General features: G+C 41.8%; 1 protein-coding gene across 1 annotated transcript in view; it reads left to right on the top strand.

Annotated features, from left to right (window-relative positions):
* Positions 1-26654, top strand: part of LOC126249437 (nucleosome-remodeling factor subunit NURF301) — a 320790-nt gene that overhangs the window by 101499 nt on the left and 192637 nt on the right. The window contains exon 15 of the mRNA XM_049951093.1: positions 367-883. Within this exon, the coding sequence (XP_049807050.1) occupies positions 367-883 (517 nt within the window). The remainder of the gene's footprint in view (positions 1-366; positions 884-26654) is intronic.

Genomic DNA, 26654 nt, shown 5'->3' with positions numbered 1-26654 from the left:
CAGTTTGAATTGTACAGGCAAATGATTGTCTTCTCATTTTTTATAAATTTTGTGGTCTAGATTAAATTTTCTTGAGCTTCACCAATGAAATATTTATACTGTCAGAATGACTGAAAATTATGTAATGTCACTGTAGATAATAATTTCTTATTATGTTTGATATGATAGTCCTTTCATTTACAAGAATGGAGAACAATTTAACAGTAAAATACCATAGGTGATTAATTTTTAATGAATGACAATGATGCAGTTATGGGTTACAGGATAGAAGAAAAGCCATTGATTAATACAGTTATAATGTGTTTCATTTACTGTGTTGTTTTCCATGAGTTCTTATGCTTTTTTCTCTCCCTCTCTTTTTTCCAGCAAGCATCAAAAGGATCAGTAAAAGTAAGTGTGAATGGTGATACATCTAAGTCATCAGATGCAGAGGGTGATGTAGATATTGAGAATGATGCGAGTGATGCAGAAAGTGAGAGTGGTGTGGATCATCTTCTGCCTTCTATGGTGCTTGGCAAACTGTGTGTGTCAAACAACTCACAAACTTCATTTCTCAGTAAGGATATATTGAACACTATTTCTAAGAAAGTGAGTGGCATTCGGCAACAGTACTCAAAGTTGGCTCGTCTTGGTAAAAGTTTGAAGTGCTATTCTCTTAGTTGCAATGAAAACGATAATAAACAGGCTGCAACAACAGGAGTAAGCAGTTGCTATTCACCTATTTGTCAACAAAAAGCAAGAGTTCGCAAGGAGTTGCTGCTGCTACTGAAGAAAGCGAACAGTCATACCAATAACAACAGTGTTTCTGGTGCATTGAACAATGGATCCACATTGCCTGCTCAGAAAATAAAAAATTCAGATGATGCCACTGTATACAACGAAGGTAAGTATTCAAAAAATTAAGAGGTTATTTATTATTAATAATTTTCAATCCATTTTAATTTATTTAAAACTTGGAAGTGTGATGGTCAGATCCTTTGTTTCTTAGTTTGTCGTGAAGGTAGGTGTGTTACTCATTTTATCTACTAGAATGGAAGAAATTTGGAAAATGATGAATGATAGGTAATTTGGAAGAAATAAGACATCAAAAATGTAGGGAACTTGTAGATTCTTGCGTGTTTATCACATCATGCCTTCATATACCTTTCAGTAACTGGACTTCGAATTTAGCCTTCAAAAGAAGATTGTCAGAAACTTCTGAAAGAATGTAAAATATTCTCTACCTCTCATATGTAATCAAATTTTATTGTCATATGACATAATTATCACCAGTTAAAAGCATGGATAGCTGTATGCTAAAGTTAATGAAACAAAATTTTGAGAGATAACGAGCAAAGAACACCGTGATTATCTTCAGTACTGAAGATAAGGTGCAGTTCTTGACAGGTTTTGTAACGTTACTAACCAGTTTGGAGCCTCTTTAGTCTCGTTAAAATCCACCAATCAAGGCTTTTCCCAATAATTGCTAGGTTATTCAGACAATTCATAATGGTGTGACACAACACCATTGTTGCTTTTCTTTTTCCCTGATCAATCTTGTTATTAAAAAAATGGCTTATTATTACGATCAAGCTTTCACTATACAGATCTATAAGTTACACATTCTACAAGTGATTTGACAAAATCTTCTCACAGAACTGACATAGGTGATTGACTTACTGATATAGATTTTCATCTTTTAGCAATTGGCCATTGACTCTAGAATCTTACATGTTGGATGCTTGTTACAGACTCAGTAAAACCAGACTGCTTGCCTTCTTCTGACTGTGGCTTTTTGTGAGATGACATATTTATAAGAACCCATATTACAGAAATTACAGATTGGCGAAATACAACAATATTGCATTTAGATATTGAAATAAAGGCCAGAAACAGGAAAAAATATGCACACACAATATTTGCTGAAGTAAAGTCATGTAACCAAAAACTGTATAATCGGAAAATGACAAAATAATAAGTACTACTTTATGAGAGGGAAGTTGTAATGTGCATGAGGATTCCCCAAGCTGGCCAAGAATTTCTGAGAAAGTGAAATTTTGTAGTTAGAATAATTGACAAACGTATGTTATGTAAGTAACAGTATACATTTTTGGAAACAGAAAAATGGAGGTTACTAAACTATGACACTGACTTTTGGAAAAAAATATTCTTCATAGACTGGAATATCCTGGAAGAAAATAACTTTTGAAATGTTAAGATTTTAGAAAAAGTGAAACAGTTATTCAACAGAGGAGAATGAGGGTTTCAAATAAGCTATGTTAATCTAGAATAAACAATTTTTAGCAGGTGGAATTTTGAGGTACACCTAGTTTAGAGGTATCGAACATTTAGAATATTTCTTTAACTAAATTATTTCAAAATGGACTTTTTGCGTTATTGTCATCAGTAGACAGCAAGTTATACTGTGGAAAATAAAATTTAGTTGACTACTGCATGAGTTAAGAATTGGGAAATTTAATGTGGTATGTATAGTATATGCATTATAATGAACAGATATCAGAAAAGGAAAAAAAAATAATAGTGGCATCAGGAGTGGTATGGGAACAAGTGTTGTAATCCATCTTGCTCTTCAACAGTTTCAGCTTCTTTTGCATCTTTCGGTAATTTTTTGCTTACGGCAGCAGCGGTGTAGTGTGCTGATGTTGGCAATGACCATTGAATGCTGGGAATTCACGACGACCAGTTGCAACAAAGATGCAGGCAGCCAATCAGATTTTAGCTGGTAATAGCTAATTTATATCTCCAATAAGCATAATTATTTCGATATGGTCAATCAGGAGTTCCAGTTCCACGATGAGGGACAAACACTGGTTGTTGGTTTAAAGTCATAGCTTGATTAGTGCACAAATTGTAATATGTACATTTTTCACACAAATAGTAGGAGGTTGTAAATTTGTTCCTCCAATGGGAAGATCTCTCGTAAACTGCTCGATTGAAGTGTTTGTTAATGTCGTGCAAGTAATACAAGGCATCACATGCATTAACTCCATTGTCGTAGCAGAATGTGCACAATGTTTTAGTGTCAGTCGTGTTAAATTTGCTATGAGAATTGTTGTTAATGTAGAATGCCCAAACACACTGCCCGTGTGGAAATCGTCTCTGGAGACCTAACCACAAAGGATCATGAGAATGTTGTAGTTGATGCAGATTAACGCAGCTAAATGACAAGTAACAACTGTTTAAGGGACAAAATCTTTTGTTTTATTCTCACAACACATATTAATACATTTGGCTACTCAAATATATTACATTGTCCATCAAGAAGCACGAAACATGTATATTCCACAGAGTCTATTGCACTCTGCACATCATATCTTGTGCGGCACTATGCATGCTGGGAAATGTTTGTTCACATATCCCCAACACTCCCCCTTGAACAAACACTTTTCAGATACTCAACAGTATGCATCCCAGGTTAAACCATAATGCTTCACCAGCTTTTGAAAATTGTCCTTACTGAGAGGCTTGGTGAGATCAGATGACATTTCTTCTAGGCAAAGATAACTGAGGATTGTATTTCCCTGTTCCACATGATGTCTTATAAAGTGATGCCTTATGTCAACATGTTTGGATCTTAGACTGGCGACATTATTTTTTGCAAGTTTAATAGCTCCCATATTGTCACAAAGTACCACAGTTGGCTTTAATGTTGGAGGAGATTCTATTTCACTCATCAGTGTACGTATCCAAAGAGCTTCTTGGATAGTGGAGGACAAGGCTATATATTCAGTTTCTACAACACTCAAAGCAACAGTTCTTTGTCTCTTAAATGGCCATGATATCAATCCTCCCATGAGTCTAAAACAACTTCCAGTGATGGATTGTCTGCTTTCCAGCTCATTTCCCCAGTCTGCATCACTGTATCCTTCCAAATTTACATTTACAGTTTTAGTATATTTTAACTTGTAATCAGCAGTTCCATTTAAATATCTGACTATTCTCTTGACTGCCATCCAGTGCTTTTCTCTAGGATCACTGCAAAACTCGCGTGCAGCATTTGTGGCAAATGCAGTGTCTGGTCTGGAAGTCTGTGCTAAGTACAGTAGTCTTCCTACAGCTTCCAAATAGTGTACACTTTCCTTACATTTCTTGCCATAATTAGTTATTAGCAGTTTTGCATTATTTTCCATAGGAGTAGAAATAGGTTTACAATTTTCCATATTGAACTTTTCTAAGCTTTTCATTGTATACAGAGATTGATCAATCCTTAATTCTTCTCAGTTGGCACTTCTTAGAATCTTCATGGCTAAGTATTGGTTAAGTTCCCCTAAATCATGTATATTAAATTCTGACCGTAACTGTTTTTTAAACAAGTCCATCTGGCTTTCACTATTGGTTAAAATAAAAAACTCATCTGACCATATGGCCTTGATTGCAATTTCTTCATTGCTTCTTTTATGATATATACTTGGATCTACCGTTGTTGGTAACAAACCTAGTTTTATCAAAGTTTTATGCGAACATTTATTCCAGTAATGGCCACTTTGCATTAATCCATATATGCCTTTCTTCAAGTGCCAAATTCTCCTTTTCCCGTGATAAGGTCACTTAACTTCATCAGGTGGAATCACATATATTTCCTCTTCCAGCCTTCCCTTCAGGTAGGCTCTTTTCACATCAATTTGATGAATTAATAAGTCTTCCAGTACTGCAAGAGCTAAAAGGTATCTTAATGATGAATACTTCACCACTGGTGAGAGAGTTTCATGGTAATCTATTCCTTCTTTCAGGGAATATCCTTTAACTACCAATCTGGCTTTTAATTTTGGTATTGCACTTGTCAAGGTTTTGAATATTAAACACACATCTTGCTCTTAGTGGCTTTTTATTTTCAGGCATGTCAACCCATTCATATGTATCATTATCTGCAAAAGATTGCAGCTCCTTTGCAATAACCTTTTTCCAGTCTTGAACTAACTAAAGCTTCATCAACTGTGATTGGTTCATTGTTGATTGTTTGGGCAGCATACATTTCATACTCTGGATATTCTTTTCGTTTTGCTATACGTGAAGACCACTTTAAACTGACTTCCTCTGTTGAATCTTCTTCCTCAGTTTGATTCTCGGATAACACATCAGCTTCCTCTTTATTCTCATCTTCCTCTGTTTCAGTTTCCATCTCTGTTTCAACACTATCACACATTATGCTTGATTGCATTGCTGTATCATTTTGAACTATATTCACTTTGTAAATACCTCTTACATTACTTGCAGTAGCTACAATATCACCACAAGAGTCTTATCACTTTGCCATCCTCTGTATCAAAGATAACTTTATTACCCTTCTTTACTGTTTTGCTTATTGACAGCAAATTAGTGGCAATATTTGTTACATAATGTACATCATGAGCAGTAACAATTTCCTTTTCCCCATTCACAGGCAAATTAAGATCCACTTTTCCGGCGTGTTGACACCTTAATTTAGATCTCTCAACTGTGGAAATTCGAATGTCAGTCCTTAACTGAACATCATACAGACCTGATGGAGCTTTGGTAATGTGCACAGATATTCCTCAGTCTAGGAACCATTCTGCATAATCGCCACTCGCTTCATTGTTGTTGTTGTGGTCTTCAGTCCTGAGGCTGGTTTGATGCAGCTCTCCGTGCTACTCTATCCTGTGCAAGCTTCTTCATCTCCCAGTACCTACTGCAACTTACGTCGTTCTGAATCGCTTAGTGTATTTGTCTCTTGGTCTCCCTCTACGATTTTTACCCTCCACACTGCTCTCCAATACTAAATTGGTGATCCCTTGATGCCTTAGAACATGTCCTACCAACCGATCCCTTCTTCTAGTCAAGTTGTGCCACAAACTCCTCTTCTCCCCAATTCTATTCAATACCTCCTCATTAGTTATATGATCGACCCATCTAATATTCAGCATTCTTCTCTAGCACCACATTTCGAAAGCTTCTGTTTTTGTCTTGTCCAAACTGTGTATTGTCCATGTTTCACTTCCATACATGGCTACACTCCATACAAATACTTTCAGAAACGACTTCCTGATACTTAAATCTATAGTCCGTGAGACGAGTGATTGGTACTGACAGTTCCGGCGGGCAGACGGCGCTGTTGCCGAACGTGGCTCACAGCACGCGGCGCCCTGTCTGCTACACGCATTCTCTAGCAGCAGAAATAAAAGCGAGACAAAATACAAGTCGTATTGGTACGCGTGAATTTATTTAAAGTTGATGCTTGAAATATATTAACTCGAAAACTGATAAGAGCTATTTAGTACAAGTATCTAAGATGCTGAAACGTAATAAAGTTATTTGTTAAACTTCACAACTGAAATGAAAACTATTTTCACAAGTTGTTGAACATTAGCAGTTTTGGTTTCCATTGTTAAGTATTAGCATTATTAATTTGTTCTACTACAAGCTGCTACGGTCGCAGGTTCGAATCCTGCCTCGGGCATGGATGTGTGTGATGTCCTTAGGTTAGTTAGGTTTAAGTAGTTCTAAGTTCTAGGGGACTGATGACCACAGCAGTTGAGTCCCATAGTGCGCAGAGCCATTTTTACTACACGCTACAGAATAATTGGTCAGTGTATTAAGAGTTATAATCTGAAGAAAATACTCACAATATGATGATCTGGTTGTAGATCGATAGCAAACTCCCTCCTTACATTCCTGAATACGTTGTAGTTACTGTAATGGAAAAACACCACTCACATCACTGTCAGAATCTGATTTGACATTGTCTTCCTCAGCACTACTCGAACTACCACTGCTCTCTCCCAGATGTATAATTAAATTTTCGATGCATTTTTCCACAACCCCTTCGGTTTTGGCCGCCTCTCTGATGGCACTTGCAGTGCTGTTTACAATTTTAGCCCACGTCTCGCTTGTCACTTTATTGATAGCTGCTGGAAGGAGAGTTTCCACTTCAGAGATCATGAATTTTTTATTGTTTGCAGCAATGTAATTTTTTATCTGCGCCCACACTCCTTCAATTGCATTGAAGTGACAGTGGTATGGAGGAAGCCGAACGATTTCATGCCCGTGCCTTTTAGCAATCTCGTCAATTACATATGTTGGAAATTGGGGTTTCTTTTGTGCCACAATTTCGAGCAGTTCCGCCTTCCTTAAATCTTCTCTGAAATCTACTTTTCGCCGTTTCAACCACTGAATGATATAGTCTCTTTTTGTTGCCAAGGTTGGTGCCTTATCGTGAACAACGGAATGATAAGGCGCATTGTCCATAACAATCACTGATGGACTTGTCAGATTCGTCATAAGCGATGTCTTGAACCATTCTTGAAATACTGCACTGTTCATTTCTTCATGGTAATCTCCCGTCTTTTTTGACCGAAACATTTTCAAGCAGTTTGGTACAAACCTTTCGATGTTCCTGCATGTAAGACAATAATACACCCTCCTTTGCCAACAGACACTGCCATTGTCCCCTCGGGCGTTCCATCATTCCAGCCTCTACGTAAAGAATGGCTGGCATTGACCCAAGTTTCATCTAACCACACTATACTTTCTAATTCCACACCCATGATCCTGCGCAGAAATCTGCACCGCCATGCAACTTCATCTGTCCTTTCCATTAATATTTTGCGTCCGTTAAACAGTGAATAGCTGAAGCCTATGTCTTTCAACACTGTACGCAATGAAAATTTGCTCCCTTTAAAAAGATCGTCTTTCTGAAGCGACACCAGTAATTTAGAAAGAGTGGGATGTTCCCTTCTCTTATAATAGCTGTATATATGACGACGAATAGCGTCTTTCTGAAAATCGTCCAAAGCTGTCACCTGCTTATTTCTCGGTCACTTCTTTCCTGGTGTGTGCAGCTTTGTTGTGCCACTCTCGTCACAATCTACACTATACTGTTCTTTCCCTATCTTTACAACAGTGTTCTTACTTATTTTCAATGCTGCTGCAGTTCTCTTCACAACCTGAACAACAGGAATTAAGGGCCCACCTTTGTCCTTTTCTTTCTCAAAGTAATCCCTCACAGAGCACACGAATTCACGGGCCTAGGTGTGTAGCACACTTTTCTTCCTCCGTTTCACTTCTTGTGTTGGGCTGGTACTAACCGCCGCACTAGACATTGTTTACAACGAAACATAAACAAAGAAACACTAAAAACAACAAAAATGAAATAAACTGCGAATTCAACTTCAGACAAACGACGAACGATCGCACCGCCTGCACGCGAGACACTGGTAAGTTTCATAAGCGCGCGCGACCAGGTTTCAGAGCGGCAACGTGGCCCTTGCTACCCGCTCAAAGTCAGGCCGTCATTGGCTGCCTGCCTGCGGTCGCTAGGCAACGGAAAGACGCTACCGAGCTGTCAATACCAAAGACTCGTCTCCCAGACTATATACTGGATGTTAACAAATTCCTCTTCTTCAGAAACACTTTCCTTGCCATTGCCAGTCAGTCTACATTTTATATCCTCTCTACTTCGACCATCATCAGTTATTTTTCTCCCCAAATAGCAAAACTCCTTTACTACTTTAAGTGTCTCATTTCCTAATCTAATTCCCTCAGCATCACCCAACTTAATTCGGCTACATTCCATTATCCTCGTTTTACTTTTGTTGATGTTCATCTTATATCCTCCTTTCTAAACACTGCCCATTCTGTTCAACTGCTCTTCCAGGTCCTTTGCTGTCTCTGACCAGATTACAATATCATCGGCGAACCTCAAAGTTTTTATTTCTTCTCCATGGATTTTAATACCTACTCCAATTTTTTCTTTTGTTTCCTTTACTGCTTGCTCAATATACAGATTGAATAACATCGGGGAGAGGCTACAACCCTGTCTCACTCCTTTCCCAACCACTGCTTCCCTTTCATGTCCCTCGACTCTTATAACTGCCATCTGGTTTCTGTACAAATTGTAAATAGCCTTTCGCTCCCTGTATTTTACCACCGCCACCTTCAGAATTTGAATTTGAAAGAGCGTATTCCAGTCAACATTGTCAAAAGCTTTCTCTAAGTCTACAAATGCTAGAAACATAGGTTTGCCTTTCCTTAATCTATCTTCTAAGATAATTCGTATGGTCAGTATTGCCTCACGTGTTCCAATATTTCTACGGAATTCAAACTGATCTTCCCTGAGGTCAGCTTCTACCAGTTTTTCCATTCATCCATAAAGAATTCGCATTAGTATTTTGCAGCCGTGACTTATTAAACTGATAGTTCGGTAATTTTCACATCTGTCAACACCTGCTTTCTTTGGGATTGGAATTATTATATTCTTCTTGAAGTCTGAGGGTATTTCGCCTGTCTCATACATGTTGCTCAACAGATGGTAGCGTTTTGTCAGGACTGGCTCTCCCAAGGCTGTCAGTAGTTCTAATGGAATGTTGTCTACTCCTGGGGCTTGTTTCGACTCTTCACACAGTATTATATCTCCCATTTCATCTTCATCCACATCCTCTTCCATTTCCATAGTATTGTCCTCAAGTACGTCACCCTTGTGTAGACCCTCAGGGTGTATACGACCCGGGACAACCGGGAGATCCGGGAAAAACCCGGGAATTTTTTCATCTGCGAGAAAACCGGGAAAAACCCGGGAATTTTTTAGAATTCTGGGAATTTTTCATTGTTTTAGTTTTCTGTTAAAGTTTTGTATTTTTGGCTGGTAAGAAGCGATACTCTAACAAAGGATATTACTGTATCCCGCTATTGCAGAATAACACTTCAACAATAAAACATAAACGAGAGAGAAAAAAAAAAAAAACGAAAATAAATTGAAAAGGAAATGCGCCATTTAGAATGACGATACACAGTGCTCATGCAAGCGTGTGCCAACAGCAAAATGTGTCAAAGGCTTTAGGAAGACTGTGCAATGCTTCATAAGAACAAATTACCTCTGATGAGCGTGTTTACATTTGATTCGTTTTAGCAGTAATGAGCGGACTCATGCGCATGTGCAGTTGAGTCGCGTGTGAGTAGTAGATTCTTCCGCTTCTAGCTACAGGAATGTGGCTGTGAAACACATCCCTGTCGATATTTTAACATTTTTGAACACATTTTAAGTTGATTTCTGAATGAATCCTAAGTTGATTTTTGAATGCGTGCATAGTGTATGTGATGTCTCTGTTAGGAGAATGAACGTCGCATCTAGAAATAAACTTTCCGCAGACAATAGGGGATGGGGCTATACGAGTTGAGCGGAGTAAAGCCGAACAGATGAATGCCAATCGCTGTCTGATTATGTGGTTGATTGGGTTTCCGAATGATCAGCGTTGTTATAGTTATTAGCGAAATCCATAGATTCAGACTACCAGAATGGAAATAAACAACTAACAGGAATAACAGGTGAGAAAGATTATGTATTATCTACTCGGTGTACCCAAGAAAATGAAATTTTGACAGAAAATTTTTGACCAGATCACTACACTAGTAAGGACCAGTTGTCAGCCCCTTAAGTTATAGTCTGGAAGTAGTGCGGGAAACGTGTTGTACTAACATGTAACAATGCCTAACCGGAGAATAATCGCAGGATAACTAAACCTGTGATTCTGCCAGGGTTAGAAGTTAATCGGCGAACAAATTTTGACGATGGCAGGAATAGCTACAGAACTGGTGATGACAAGATTGTTTGTTAGGATGAGGAAGGAGAAGAAACGGGGACCTCACACAAATTATGGAAGAATTAGACGATTCCAAATTTATATAAAAATTTCGTTATACTACTTTTTGATCTCACGCTTGAGACGATGGTGCGTATGAATGAAATGTGAAACTATTTCCTAAAATAAAGCTTTTTGCTTGTAGTAGGCCTAATAGGCATTTGATATTGGTACTTCGTGAATTATATTCTGTCGTGTTAAAAAATGACCATTTGTGCCAAAACAGTCTCGTTTATTAGATGTGTGTTGTAATCAGATCGAGAAACCACACCAGTCTTGGGTATTATTTGTATTAATAGCTTTTTCAGTATAAGGTAACGACATTTCGATTTTTCATGCAGCAAAACGTTCAATGAACTTTGATGAGGTAATAGATTCTTTCGCAGAAAGGAAAGCACGTCATGTAAAGCTGTAGCAAGATTAGAGAGAAAAAAATGCTAGGAGCTAAGAATTGAAGAAATGTGTACATTCTTGTTTGCTTCTTGTCTTTATTGGTTTTATGTATCCTATATTTAATTTTATGTCACACAAAACAGCAAGGTGTTAGCTAATAGGCAATAAAGAGTGCAAATTTTCTGAAGAGTTCTTCTTCTCCCGATTACCAATAATCCCATTCGCTGTTAATTGCGAGAACCGGTTGACTGGGAGCAGGAGAGGCACCAAAGGACATTTCAATTTCCACTGTCCTGAATATAGTTTGATGGCATCCATTACAATATATACACGTTTCAATACCACAGAGCGAACTATAGTGACGTGCGATAGAAGAATGCTGTCTGAAGAGACGTGGTACTGCACTTTGGCACACTTACAACCAAACTACATGTCTTACATTTCCTCGAACATACATGTTTTATGTTTCAGACTTTTCAGGAAGATGTGTGCTACAAGATGAACATATTTTTGAAAATTCGATTTTTTTTGTATTGACCCGGTTAGCAAATATCATAGATCCGGTGCTGATGCACAGAGCAGTCTGAGTTATAGTGGGTAGGCTCCACGTGACCCGTGTTTACATTTAATGATTTTGCTGTTTCTCCTTTGTTTACTCTCACGTCAAATGAAAACAAAACGGATATCTGTGGCCAGGAGCTATCAAGTGAATAAAAATACATTCACATAATTAAGGAAGGCTAAAACGTGTTATTAATTTCAGATTTTATTTTATTTCCACCTTTCTGACAGTGAAGTTATTTTTGTGTGTTTGCTAAAGAAATTTGACTTTTATTAACCTTTTCCGCAGAGGCAGTCAATGTATTTGAAACGAAATGTTTAATTTCACAGTACTGGCTAGTTTCAAGTGTTCGCTGTATTTAAAGTGCACGTTTTCATCTTCTAGCACGTTTGGTATTATGCCTTAATAGAGAACCAAACATGATGTAATACAGTACTGGTGCTCCAAGAAAATTTAAATCCCGAAAACCACACTGGAAGATAATACATTATGTCATGAAAGAAACAAGACATAAGAGGATACTCCAAGAGGATTGGAATTTCATGAACCATACTAAAATGCCCACATTTAAAGTTCATACTTAAAGTGCACATCCCTATGTCTAGATTCCCAATGGAGTAGACCTCGACCTGATATTAAGCTTTGCAGTGTATTACACGTACATACATACGGGCTTCCTACGTCATGGTAGCTGCGCAAGCGCGGTGTCGCCTGTTATCTGCACTCTCTGGCAACTGCTGAAATGAACCTATTTCTAACAAGTCGCGGGAAAATATTGCAAATGGTGGTTAGAAAGGCGTTACTTTCAAAGTAAATATCCTTTTACGTAAGTTGAACTATGTGCAAGAATGTACAATGAATTCCTTAAATCACAGAGCGTTTGACTCTCATTTAAAAATCAACTCTTTGATGTGGAGCCATTTCGAAGAATTTTGAACCCTTATCAGACATTTATGTCACTATTAAAAATGTTACTGGCACATTTGTGTGATATATCTTAAAGTGTAACATGCGCAAAAAAGATCAACATTATAATTATGCAAAAGCTTAGCTTGTCTTGCAGCTTATTTACCTTAGATACCAATATTATTTGCAAAAGCTTTGCTTTTCTTGTAGCAACACTATGTGTATTAATTTAAACTATTAACTTTCCCTGTTTGTGTGTTCGTGCTACTTGACAGAGATGTTGCTGTTGACTGATACATCACATGTCCTATGCTCTGAATATCCGCTGTCATCGGCTGCCGAGATCACATGACATGAGCTATGGCTGGCTTACAGAAACGCATCGCAATCTCGATTTCAATGATTCGGAAAGTAACATGCAGTGTTTGGTGGAATTCCAATGTATACTTTCATAATACGAAAATACGCAGCGTTGATTTTGTTGCACATCAAAGATATTTCCAAAACGTGTCTTTTTCCTTGAGTTTCCTTTCCTAAAGTGCTGGGATATTCAACGCCCGTGTTTAAAAATCATAACCATTCAAAGGATTGATAAGTTTTGCAGGGAAAATATGTCACTTAACACAGGAAAAGTGTGTTTTCACCCGGGAGAAAGTGTATTTTTAAGTGGGAAATACAGGAATTTTTTTTCCTTGTCCACATATACACCCTGACCCTCCACCTTTCTGCTTTCCCTTCTTTGCTTAGAACTGGGTTTCCATCTGAGCTCTTGATATTCATACAAGTGGTTCTCTTTTCTCCAAAGGTCTCTTTAATTTTCTTGTAGACAGTAGAAAATGCCTTACCTTTAGGGGTAGTCTTTCTCTCAGGAATACTAGAATTAACAGGCTTCTTTTCTTTTATGCTTAACTTTTCATTGTATTGTGAAGCATTATGTCCAATTTTCTGGCATCTGAAACATCTTACTGGCTTCTTCTTCTTGTACTTAGAGTATAAAGCCGATACTGTTACTTTTTCTGAAGCATTAGAATCTGGTTCATTCTACACTTCCGGTAGACTCTTTACTTTAACACTATCCACTGTAATGCGTATTCCCGAACTTTCCAAACCCATAATTATTGGCGGATATTTCTCTGGTAGAGCAACTAACAATAAAGTTCCAATCCATTCATCCGCAATTTCAAAACCAATATTCCTCAGACGATTGGAGATTGAAATTATTTTATTCACATATTCATCCTCTCTTTTACACTTATTCAATCTTGTGGTTGTCAGCTCACAGAGTAATCCTACTTTTCTGGGTGAACCATCATCTTCAAATGCGTTTTTCAGTTTGTCCCATACTTCTTTTGCTGACGTTGCCTTCTCTATGTGAACATAATTCAGTGGATCAATCAAAAGGATTAGTTTTGATTTTGCCTTCTGGTCCTTAGTAGCAAAACCTGATTCCATAGGTGCCAATTTACCGTTTACGACATCCCATAAGTCATCCAAGTGCAAATAAGTCTCAACGGCAGATTTCCAGGTCGCGTAATTTTCACACCCTACAAGCTGCTCTATTTGCGCTATCTGTGTTGTACTCATTTTACAGTTATTTTTCTTCTTTGTGATAGCGTACAGAATCCACTTTATACGAACTTCCGCGCACTTTTTGCGCAAATATATGTCACCTTAAAGCTTATTATTTCGCTTTAATCCAGTAGTTGGGGCCATAACCTGTTGTAGTTTATGCAGATTAATGTAGCTAAATGACAAGTAACAACTATCTAAGGGACAAAATAAACATTTGCTTTATTCGCACAACACATATTAATACATTTGGCTATGCAAATATATTATGTTGCCCATCAACAAACACAGAACATGTGTATTCCACAGAGTCTAATGCACTCTGCACATCATATCTTGGGTGCCACTATGCACGCTGGAAAATGTTTGTCCACATATCCCCAACAGAGAATAATCCTGTCTGTCTTCCATCAATAAAAGCGGTAATACTATTCCAGCTGTACAGCTGTATGTAGTTTTGTGATTATTTTGTTGTAACCTGGGAGACACTGCCCAAAAACAGTGAAAAGTTTGTGTCAGGTAACATTATAATCAACAAGACACTAGAAATTCGTTACCAAGATATCACTCTTCTTTGAAAACCCAGCAATATGGTTGGAATGTTCTTGTATGTATCTTATCAGTTGAGTGAAGTAATCATCAATGTAAAGTGAACATTTGATAACAAAACATTTGCATTAATATGAAGCCAGTGTCATGAAAAGAAGCATGTGCACCAGTAAAAGTAATTACAGGAAATAAAATTTAGAGAAACATCAAACTTTATTCAAGATTATAAATCCTGTTTACAGCTTGCACAAATTCACAAAATAAATCTTTGGAATCAGAATGCTTGATTTGATTTTATTATATTAGGGAAGCAGAAACAACATTGGTCAAGCCCGCTGCTGCCCACACTGAAACAGAGTTTATTGTGCGATATATCGTTCGCTGTGTGTCTAGTGAAGCCAACCAGTGCAAGGAGGTCCTTTACCAGTGCTTTACTAGACACTATTTCTTCAGGTCTGGTTGATCCGAATATTCTGTGTCTTTTAATCTCCAATGCCTCGCATTCAAAGATCAAATGTGATGCTGTTTCCTCACCCACACCACACATCCTACATTTGGGGTTGTCTTCTATTATCCCCATTGTAGATGTTTTTTGAAATTCGCATGGCCTGTCAATAGTCCAACCATGAGTTTCATTTCTCTCCTGTTCAAGCTCAGGATTGAGAGACTTCTCGTGGAACATGGCTTCGGCATGCCTACCTCACTCAGTATTTTAGTGTGAGATCCTGGATACCTCAGTGGGTTCTAGTTTATGCCAGTCTTTAACTTGTGTGCTTCAGCTGCTGTCTCCATCTGTACCCACGGGTGTAATGGGGGCATGTCCAGCATTGTTCCCATCCCAGTGGTGGGTGTGCTGCTAATTCCACCTGGAATGGCTAAGCAAGCCAATCTCTGCGCCTTAGCAAGCTCCTTAGCAACTGTCTACCTTGCCATGTTTTTGCTTTTGGACCTTAGCCCAATATTCTACATGCTGTCTCCTTGTCTAGTCTCGCAGTTTTGTTTTGATCATTGCCTTGGTGATTGTCAGGACAGGTTCCAGTCCAATAAAGGGTGTCATCGCCCATATCCTGTCCAACCTATCGACTTCCTCATTACCACTAATCCCTGAGTGACCAGGGATCCACAATAGGTTTACCCTATTGCTTTCCCCTATCTCCAGAAGCACCTTGTGGCATTCTGCCATGATATTTGATCTTGGTGCAGAGGCTGCCAGTGCTGTCAGGGCTGCTTGGCTGTCTGAATAAATGAAAATGCTATGACCTCGGTAGCACCTCCGCAAATTCTCCTCCACACAGACCTTGATAGCAGATATTTCTGCTTGAAACACAGTGGTCGTCTTTCCTAGAGATATTGCACTCTCCAGCCTTGGCTGCATTCTGTATATCCCAGCCCCAACACTGTGGTCTGTTTTCGAACGGTCAGTGAACCAGACTATGTCCCCAGCATAGTGTGAAAATTTGTTTTCCCAGAGCTCTCTACTTCCAATTACTACATTGAAGGGCTTGTTGAAGGAGCTGGGAGTTATTATATAGTCAGCCGGCATTTCCCCCTACCTCCCTCAGTATTTTAGTGTGAGATCCTGGATACCTCAGTGGGTTCTAGTTTATGCCAGTCTTTAACTTGTGTGCTTCAGCTGCTGCCTCCATCTGTACCCACAGGTGTAATGGGGGCATGTCCAGCATGGTTCCCATCCCAGTGGTGGGTGTGCTGCTAATTCCACCTGGAATGGCTAAGCAAGCCAATCTCTGCGCCTTAGCAAGCTCCTTAGCAACTGTCTACTGTTCTACCTTTTTCCACCACTCTGTAGTGCCATAAGTAATCATAGTTCTTACTACTGTGGTGGATATCCAGTACATAGTATTGGCACTTGAGCCCCAGTTTTTACCATAAGCTCTCCTGGTACTCATTAGAGAATATTTCGCCTTGAAACAGGTTCTCCTTATGTGAGGGGACCATGATAGTTTCTCATTCAGGGTTACCCCGAGATATTTCACTATACCCTTCACTGGTAGAGTTTCATCGAGAAGCTTGGGATTCCAATGTGTGTGTTGTATATGCTTCCTCATAAATGGTACTACAACAGTCTTTTTAGGACTGACCCTCAGATCTTGTTTCCTGCGCCAATTTTGCACAATGTTCAATGCTCCTTGTGCCATAGCTCTGACTGTACTTGAAAATTTGCAAGTATTACTATGACAAGATCGTCTGCTTATCCCTGGCAAAAATACTGTCTGGAGTTTAATTCAACAATGAGTTAATTCACCCCAAGGTTCCACAGTAGAGGGGCAGGACCACTCCTTGTGGACAGCCTCTGGTGGTGTTGATTACCATGTTTTCTTGCATCATGGTGGCATCTACCTTTCTACCACTAAGCATGGCTCTAATCCACCTGCAAATGGTGGTCTCCAAGCCATGCACCTCTGCTGCCTTAACCATGGATTCAAAGGTCGTGTTGCTAAAAGCCCCTTCATTGTCCAAGAAGATGCAGAGGGCTGTTTCCTGACAGTGTAGGCTTTCTTCACCTTCCCAACAAGTTGGTGGAGTGCGGTTTCACACGATTTTCCTGGTTGTATGCATGTTGGTTAATGTGTAGAGGAACCTTAGTTAACCTCCTCTCCTGAACATGCATGTTGACCAGTTTTCTAATGTTTTAAGAAGAAAGGAGGACAGACTGACTGGTCTCATATCCTTGGCCATGGTATGATCAATTCTCCCTGGCTTTGGAATGAAGACAACCTTCACTGCCCTCCAGCCATTAAGAATGATTCCTGCTGCTAAGCTAAACCTAAATAATCTGCATAGGAATCTTATTAAATTCACTCCTGCTTGTTGCAGGAGCACTGGAAAAATTTCATTTGGGCCAGGTGAGTTGAATGATTGAAATGTTCCCACCGCCCATTGGATTTTACTATAGTCAACACATTCTCTTGCAGATTCCCAGTTCTCTCTTCGAATACCTGAAAACCGATATCTCACAGGGATCTCGTCCTGGTCTATGTTGTCTGTCAGAGTACATTGTGGAAAATGAGTCTTGAGGAGTAGTTCCAGCATTTCATGTGCTGTCCTTGTATAGTCCCCATCCTCTTTCCTTATAGTTCCTCTTGGATTAGTTGATATCCTAGTGAGGATTTTGTGAAGTATGAACAGCTGTAGCCTCTAGCTCCTCACAGAATATCTTCCAGGATGCCTGCTTTGCTTGCTTAATTGCAAGATTGTATTTTACAAGGGCCTCCTGATATTCTGCCCATTGTCCTTTCCTTCTTGCAAGGTTAAACAGTCTTCATACCTGTTTCCTCTCTCTGTGATTTCAGGTTGCTGTTCCACGATGATACATTCCTATTCATGCACTTCTTGGTGATTGAGCAGTTGTCATGGTATGAGGTCATGATGGCAGAGGTCACTGCCTGTGGTACCTCCTCAAACTCTTCTGGATTCCTTATCAAAGTACTGACTTCTGATAGGCTTGAATCCAGGTCCCTTCTATGCACCTCCCAGTTCGTTTTCATAGGATTCCTATAGGACATGGTCTGTCTAAAGCCCATTTCAACCTCAAACTTAATAACTGTGTGGTCTGATGAGGATGGCTGTAAAGCCACATGCCATTGTTTGACATAACTACCCATCAGAGTGGAACCAAAGGTTATGTCAATTACCTCTTCCCTTCTGATATTCCTAAATGTAGGGCTCTTGCCCCTATTGAGGATCTCTTAAGTTATGAGCTAGAAGAAATTCTAGAAGGTTCTCACCTCTACTGTTGGTGTCGGTGTTGCCCCACACTAAGTTGTGGGCATTAGCATTATATCCAACCAATAGCTGGTCGCCTTGTTATGCACATGCTTCTGTCATTCTCCTCACCACCCGAGGAGGAGGAGGAGCATTGTCCTCGTAAGGGAAGTATGCCGAAACGATTACAAACTACCTCGTGATACCTTCCTCATGTTGCTGCATCTTGATGGTCACTAAGTACCTAGAACAAAAGTACGCCATCAGCATGAAGGGGATTCCATTTTTTACATAAATGCATGTTTTGGAGTTTCTTATATTTCTAGCATAAACCAGCTTACCTCTAGTGCCTCCGAGGCCCGATACATCCCCTTTATATAAATAGGGTTCCTGAATCAGGGCCACGTCCACCTCTCGTCTTCCCAGAAGATGACTCGGGGCAGCAGTGGCCCCTTTACTGTGTTGCAGATTTATCTACAGCACATTCAGTCTCCATCTTGCCGCCATTGTCGCTGCTGATGTCTTTGAGTACCTTCACGGCAACCTTCGAGAATTCCAAGAACAGTCTCAGGTCCTGTTCTCACATTGCTTTCAGGGACTTCTCTCTGACTTCCTCCACAAGGATTTGGCAGTTTGGTGCAACCTTTTGGTTGATTACCTTCCAATCCTCTGTCAAGACTATCAAGGTTTTGATACCCTATTTTCTCAGTCAGAGTCTCTGGATAGGTATCCTTAAGGAGTTTTGGCAGCCAGATTAGTATCTTTGTGGCCTTGAAGAACTCAGCCACTGTCTTTACCAGCAGCTTCACATCCTCCCAAGGTGATATTAGGGGCACCTTTTCCTTAAGCCAGTCCACTGTACCCACCCCTCACAGACAAAAATAAGAGCACCGTGATCCAGATAGCCTCTCCTGAATTTGAGTCCTGGACCAGCGTACCCCCCAATCCTATCAGAGAGAGCCATCTGCACGAGCTCCTCCTGGTGCAAGGTGATCTTTACCAGTGGATAGCCTTGCTGGATAACCGCCATCGTAAAAACCGAGACTGCAGTATTGTAGGTCTGTTTCCGTATTTTTTCTGGATACACTTATCGTGAGAAGTGGGAGTCTTAGATTCCTCCCTTGTTATCTTACTGCCTGCCCTCGATGTAGAAGGGGTTGTACACCCCCTTTGCCCTGGGACAGTCTTTTCTTGGAGGTCTTGGGCTCGAGCTCTTATAGTTCCCTCCACTCTTGTTTAGGAAGCCCCTCTTTTCCGTCTTGTAGCTTTTGTTCTCTAAGAAGTTTCCTCCTTTGAGCCCCAAACAAGTCTTTGATTTTAATCTGATCCAACTTCTTAGTAATCATTCCCACTTCGTGAACAGGTCTGTCCCCCTGTTCAGCTGAGGGGATGTCTGAGGTCTCAACTTGCCCCTCAGTATTGCTGTTTCTTTCATGTCCATTTTGGTCCCATGAGAGGTAGGGATCTAATTGTTCCACACCACGGAAACCCCACGCAGTGCAAGGCAAATTATTCAGGGAGGTCGCCCGGTATACCTGAGGCACTGTTCATGACACATCTTCCGTGATCCAGATAGCCTCTCCTGAATTTGAGTCCTGGACCAGCGTACCCCCCAATCCTATCAGAGAGAGCCATCTGCACGAGCTCCTCCTGGTGCAAGGTGATCTTTACCAGTGGATAGCCTTGCTGGATAACCGCCATCGTAAAAACCGAGACTGCAGTATTGTAGATCTGTTTCCATATTTTTTCTAGATACACTTATCGTGAGAGTCTTAGATTCCTCCCTTGTTATCTTACTGCCTGCCCTCGATGTAGAAGGGGTTGTACACCCCCTTCGCCCTGGGACAGTCTTTTCTTGGAGGTCTTGGGCTCGAGCTCTTATAGTTCCCTCCACTCTTGTTTAGGAAGCCCCTCTTTTCCGTCTTGTAGCTTTTGTTCTCTAAGAAGTTTCCTCCTTTGAGCCCCAGACAAGTCTTTGATTTTAATCTGATCCAACTTCTTAGTAATCATTCCCACTTCGTGAACAGGTCTGTCCCCCTGTTCAGCTGAGGGGATGTCTGAGGTCTCAACTTGCCCCTCAGTATTGCTGTTTCTTTCATGTCCATTTTGGTCCCATGAGAGGTAGGGATCTAATTGTTCCACACCACGGAAACCCCACGCAGTGCAAGGCAAATTATTCAGGGAGGTCGCCCGGTATACCTGAGGCTCTGTTCATGACACATGACACATCTTCCCCTGTGCAACGCACCCCTCGGCACGGATCGCATCACACCTTGGGTTGGGTACTGTGAAGTTGGGAAAGGACAAGGGATGGGTGTATGTGGGATGACAGGTTGTTGTGGAACACACTTAGTCTGATCCATCAGCCAAGACCTTACCAACCGTAGATTCCCACAGCTGGCTTAGCACTCAGCTTCACGTGAACACACAAGCCTTCCCACCTGCACGGACAGTGCTACTTCAAGGTGGTGTCCTCTGGAGAGATCAGAATGCTTTCTCCTCCATGTGTATTCAAACACATATGAATCAAATGTATTTTTACACGTGTTGGGTTCACTGAAAGAACATTTGATAGCAGAAAATGTTGCTTCTGTCGAGTTTGTGTGTGCACTTGTTTTGGGATCTTTGACGTTGATGCTGTGGTTCATTGAAAAATGTATAAATCCTAGATCGCACAGGCAATCATATGATTTGAAGCAGTATGATATAACAGTGGTGCTCAAAAGCAGATATGTTTTCAGCACCTTCAGGAGAATGTGTTCCACTATTCTAGCAACAACTTGGGGGGGGGGGGGGGTCTTAATTTATATTCATGGAGCATATGAAGTATATGTAAGGAGTATTGGGTGTTACAAATTTCATAACCTCACAACGTTATTTACGTTTATCTAGGTAACTATATGGACAATTTTTGGGATAACATGTACAAGTTGTGCAAAAGACATTTTTGTATATTACAATATATTTATGATTTAGCAATTAAATAAAACCTTAAAAATAATGTCAAATTGAGAAATTATAAGAATTTAACTAAGATTATTTGATTAGCAAGGAAAAAAGAAGGCATAGGTTAGAATGTGTGAGATCTTACCATCAGTACCACTCAAAACGCAAGGGCATCAGTAGTACAGTAAGAGCCACTCGCCTCTGTGTGACCTACTGATCTCTAATCATAGCGACTGAAGCATCTCTGTATGAACATGGAGTTGCTGCCTTAAGTCTGGCATACTCTGTTCTTTTCTCCTTATTATTCTATGCTTAAGTCCTTATGTTGATCCAAGTTTGTGGGTAATGTATTTCATTTATATAGGATCTAATAATTGTCTTGTGGTACTACTTCTGCACTGTAGATATTGGAGGTTTAATGTGCCTAATTAAGGCACAGTTATAGTTAGTTATAATCTATAACTGTTACCTCTTGGTGTTCCCTGATTTGAGAGCTGTTAGCTGTCAACCTGTAAGTGTTGTGTGGCCCATTTTGATTCCACTGCATGACTCACTAATTAAAAATTGCCAGAGCCAGTGTTTTCATTATGTTCTGTGTCATATACTTCCCTGAGTCAGTTTCATCTTGGATAATTGCCTCTCTGGTTCACCCATGATATTGTATATGTGATGTAGTATCCGCAGCTCTACTCAGGTCCCGCCATTTGTTTGGAACTCTTGTGGATTCATAGGTGTCCTCATATGTGAACTCTGTTTCTCAGATCTACAAGTGTAATTTCTTTCTTTCTTTCTTTCTTTCTTTGGGCCTTGTCCTGCTTCAACGAGAGGTCGGTCTTGTCATTACGGATTTGGCAGTGTTAGTTGCAGAGGGTGGCCGGATGCCCTTCCCTGCTGTCACCCCGGACCCCCCCCCCTCCCCCTTCCCCCAGGACGTAAGTAGTGTATCCCAGCTGTCTGCATCTAGTGTAAGCCATGAAATAGTGTGAACGTCTTCAAATGCCTGTGAGTCATGTAACTGAGGTGGAATGTGGGGACTAGCCCGGTATTCACCTAAAAACCACATCCAGGCTGGCTGGCATACCGGCCCTCATAATTAATACGCTGGATGGATTCAATACCATGCTGGTGTGCCTACCTGAGTCCAGGATGCAGTGCATTAGCACTCTCGGCTACCCTGGCAGTTCAGGTCCAAAAGTGTAGTGTGCACTGTAAAAATATGTGCTCAGGGGTTCCTAGTTCCCCGATGTGGTGCTTTAAGTGCTGGAAGATCGGCCATATGTCTTCCCGCTGCTCTTTCAGTGTCACATGTTGAGATCGTGGACGCCCATCACATCCCAATACTCCATGTGCCCCACCTCCCATCTATGTCTTCTGCAGACAGCACCATTCACCTTGCTCGCCAGACTGCAGGATTATCCAGAAAGAAAGGAAAATTATGGATTACGAGACCCTGAACTGACTGACCTACACTGAGGCTAAGAGAAAATTTGAACTCCTGCATCCTGTACATATGACATCATCTTACACCGCCGCTACAACATTTCTGGCACCATCGGCTCTGCCAACTTGTCACCTCTCAGAGCTAGAAGACTACACCTACCCCCTTCATGGTGGGGGGAACTTCCCTCCCTGTTGCTCCTGCACCATTAACTTCGGGAACAACCCCCTCCCCCCAACCATCGAGGATATCAATCCCCACTTCTGCGCTGGAGAAGTGTAAGTCTTCTTTGGCTCCTCTAGCTAGGAAGGGGCCCCTTGGGTTACTCCCTTCCCAGGTTTCTGCTAGAGGGAAAGATGACACCTGCCAGTGGCTGAAGAGCCCAAAAGAAGCTGGTCGTAGGGCTTCACGCTCATCCTCAGTCCCAGAGACTGAGCCAGTGAAGTCCTCCCAGCCAGGGAAACCCAAGGAGCAGCGAGAGAAATCAAAAAAGAAGATCCCCAAGACCAAGGGAATTGCGGTGACACCCACACCACTGCTACCTACAAGCTCTGCATCTGCAGATGAGCTGAGGACCTAGATCTTGCCGGACTCTCAGACACAATGGTTATAGACTGCTCAGGCAATAAGTCGGTGGCAGCAGGTGACCCTGAGGCATAAACATCCCCATTGAATGTTCCATGCCTTACCTGTCTCACCATGACGTCATTCTCCAGAGGAATTGCGGCAGTTTTTTCCACCGCTTGGCTGAGCTACAGCAACTGTTAAGTCTTACACCTGCTTTCTGCAAACCTGGTTCCCGGCAAAGCGAACCCTGCCCTTCGCTGCTATAGGGGATATCACAAGACCTTCCCCATCTTCCTGTCACTGCCACAGTGTCAGGCACCCGGACACCTGCCCATGTGGGCTTTAAACAGGGCGGACTGGGAAACTTTCTCCTCTGCTGTAACAGTTCAGTCCCCCCCATGTGGGAACATCGATGGGCTAAATGCAGTCCCTTGGTGGTCGCCGGAAGTCGCTGAAGCAATTACGGAGCATCGGCAAGCTCTACAGCGGCATATGTGTCACCCTTCTCTGGAGCACCTTATAGCATTTATAAGCCTCCGTGCCTGCGTTCACCAACTTCTCAAATGACGGAAGCAGAAGTGTTGGGAGAGATGTGTCTTGATCGTTGGGTGCCATATGTCACCTTCCACAGTGGCTGGAAGGGAAAGTCCTCTCTTTCACTACACGCCACAATGAATCCTATAATGCCCATTTACAGAGTGGGGGCTGCTCAGTGCCCTCGCACATTGCCCCGACACTGCTCCTGGGCCAGATTGGATCCACAGTCAAATGATTAAACATCTCTCATCTGACTAAAAGCGACATCTCCTCGTCACCTTCAACCGGATCTGGTGCGATGGCATCTTTCCATCACAGTGCCGGGAGAGCGCCATCAGTCCGGCGCTCAAACCCGGTAAAAACCAGCTTGATGTGGACAGCTATCAGCCCATCAGCCTCACCAACATTGTTTGTAAGCTGCTGGAGTGTATGGTGTGTCGGCATATGGGTTGGGTCCTGGAATCACGTGGCCTACTGGCTCCACGTCAGGGCGGCTTCTGCCAGGGTCGCTCTACCACTGATAATCTTGTGTCCCTCGAGTCTACCATTTGAACAGCCTTTTCCAGACACCAACACCTGGTTGCAGTCTTTTTTGATTTACAAAAAGCGTATGACACGACCTGGCGACATCATATCCTTGCCACATTATAAGAGTATGGTCTCTGAGGCCCACTCCCGATTTTTTATCCAAAATTTCCAGTTACTTTGTACTTTCCGTATTCAAGTTGATGCCTCCCATAGTTCTTCCCATATCCAGTAGAATGGGGTTCCTCAGGGCTCTGTGTTGAGTGTATCTCGAGTTTTAGTGGCCATTAATGGTCTAGCAGCAGTTGTCGGGCTGTCCGTCTCACCTTTTCTGTATGCAGACAACTTGTGCATTTCGTACTGCTCCACCAGTACTGGAGCAGCTGAGCAGCACCTACAGGGAGCGATCCACAAGATGCAGTCATGGGCTCTAGCCCACGGCTTCCAGTTTTCGGCTGCATAGTCGTGTGTTATGCACTTCTGTTGGCGTCATACCGTTCACTCGGAACCAGAACTTTACCTTAATGACGATCCACTCACTGTAGTGGAGACATATCGATTCTTAGGACTGGATTTCAATACCTCATTGACTTCGCTTTCTCACCTTTGTCAGTGTAAGTGGAAGTGCTGGCAGAAACCTCAATGCCCTCCGCTGCCTGAGCAACACCAGTTGGGGGTGCTGATTGCTCTACACTGCTGCATCTCTACAGAGCCCTTGTTCAATTCCGCCTTGACTATGGGAGTGTGGTTTTTGGTTTGGCGGCGCCCTCAGCGTTGCGTTTACTTGACCCAGCGCACCTCTGTGGCATTTGCCTAGTGACAGGAGCTTTTAGGGCGATTCTGGTGACCAGCGTCCTGGTGGAGGCCGGAGTCCCTCCATTGCAGGTTAAGTGCACAGAACTGCTGGCCAGTAACGTTGCACACGTTCATAGTTCTCCTGCAATCCAAATTACCGTCTACTTTTCCCACCCATAGTGGTTCATCTCCTGCATCAGCAGCCCTGGTCAGGGCTTCCAATTGCAGTTCGTGTCCAATCCCTTCTTTGCAAACTGGAGTCCTTGCCTTTACCACCTATACTTCAGGCCCATTCACATACACCTCTATGGTGTACACCTAGGCCGTGGCTTCGCTTGGACCTTTCTCATGGCCCTAAGGACTCAGTTAACCCCACGGCTCCTGCTGCCACTTCATCTCGATTCTTGACATGTGCCGAGGCTATGAAGTGGTTTACACTGATGGCTCGAAGGCCGATGATGACGTTGGCTTTGTGCATGTCCATAGAGGACATATTGAACAACTTTCCTCACCCGATTTTTTCAGTGTTTTCACTGCCAAGCTGGTGTCTATATCTCGTGCTCTTGAGCACATCCGTTCGTGCCCTGGGGAGCCGTTTCTTCTGTGTACTGACTCCTTGAGGAGCCTACAAACTATCGACCAGTGCTACCCTCATCATCCGTTGATAGCAACATCCAGGAGTCCGTCTGTGCCCTGGAACGGACCAGTCGTTTAGTGGTGTTTGTCTGGATCCCAGGTCATGTTGGAATCGTTGGCCACGAACTTGTCGACAGGCTGGCCAAACAGGCTACGCGGAAACCGTTTATGGGGATTGGCTTCTGTGCAACTGACCTGCATTCAGTACTACGTTGCAAGGTTTTGCGGCTTTGGGAGACGGAATGGCATAACCTCAGTACACATAACAAACTGTGTGCCATTAAGGAGACTACAAATGTGTGGAAGACTTCCACACAAACTTCTCGCAGGGACTCTGTGGTTCTCTGTTGGCTCCGCATTGGCCACGCTTGGCTTTCACACTGCTACCTGCTGCACTGTGATGACCCACCTCAGTGTCGGTGTGGCGCCCGGCTGACAGTGGCCCATATGTTGGTGAGCTGTCCTCCTTTGGCTGCCCTGCAACGGACTCTTCAGTTACTGGATTCGTTGCCATTAATTTTAGCTGACAACGCCTCATCGGCTAATTTAGTTTTACATTTTATACATGACGGTGGGTTTTATCATTCTGTATAAGTTTTCGCACATGTCCTTTGTCTCTTTGTGTTCTCCACTCCAATGCTTTTATGGTGGATGTTTTAATGTGTTGCCGAGTGGCTGGCTTTTCCTTTTTATTCTCGTGGTCAACCAGCCACAGTCATCTGCTGTCTTGTTTTTATCCCTTCTACCTGTTTCTTGCTTCTTTCTGTGGTTTTCTTTTCCTGTTTTGTCCATAGTAGTGTCGGTTGTCCTCCTGTCGTTCTTTAGGTTCTTCCATTCTCCTGCTACTGTGCTGTACGTCTCCTTTCTTTTCTTCTTTTCCATGTGTAATTATTTTACTGGAAACAAGGGACCGACG

The sequence above is a fragment of the Schistocerca nitens genome, chromosome 1 (genome assembly GCF_023898315.1).
Source record: "Schistocerca nitens isolate TAMUIC-IGC-003100 chromosome 1, iqSchNite1.1, whole genome shotgun sequence".
NCBI classification, from domain to species: Eukaryota; Metazoa; Arthropoda; class Insecta; order Orthoptera; family Acrididae; genus Schistocerca; species Schistocerca nitens.
The sequence above is the reverse complement of the archived record's forward strand: the minus strand, read 5'-3'. Positions and strand labels throughout refer to the sequence as shown.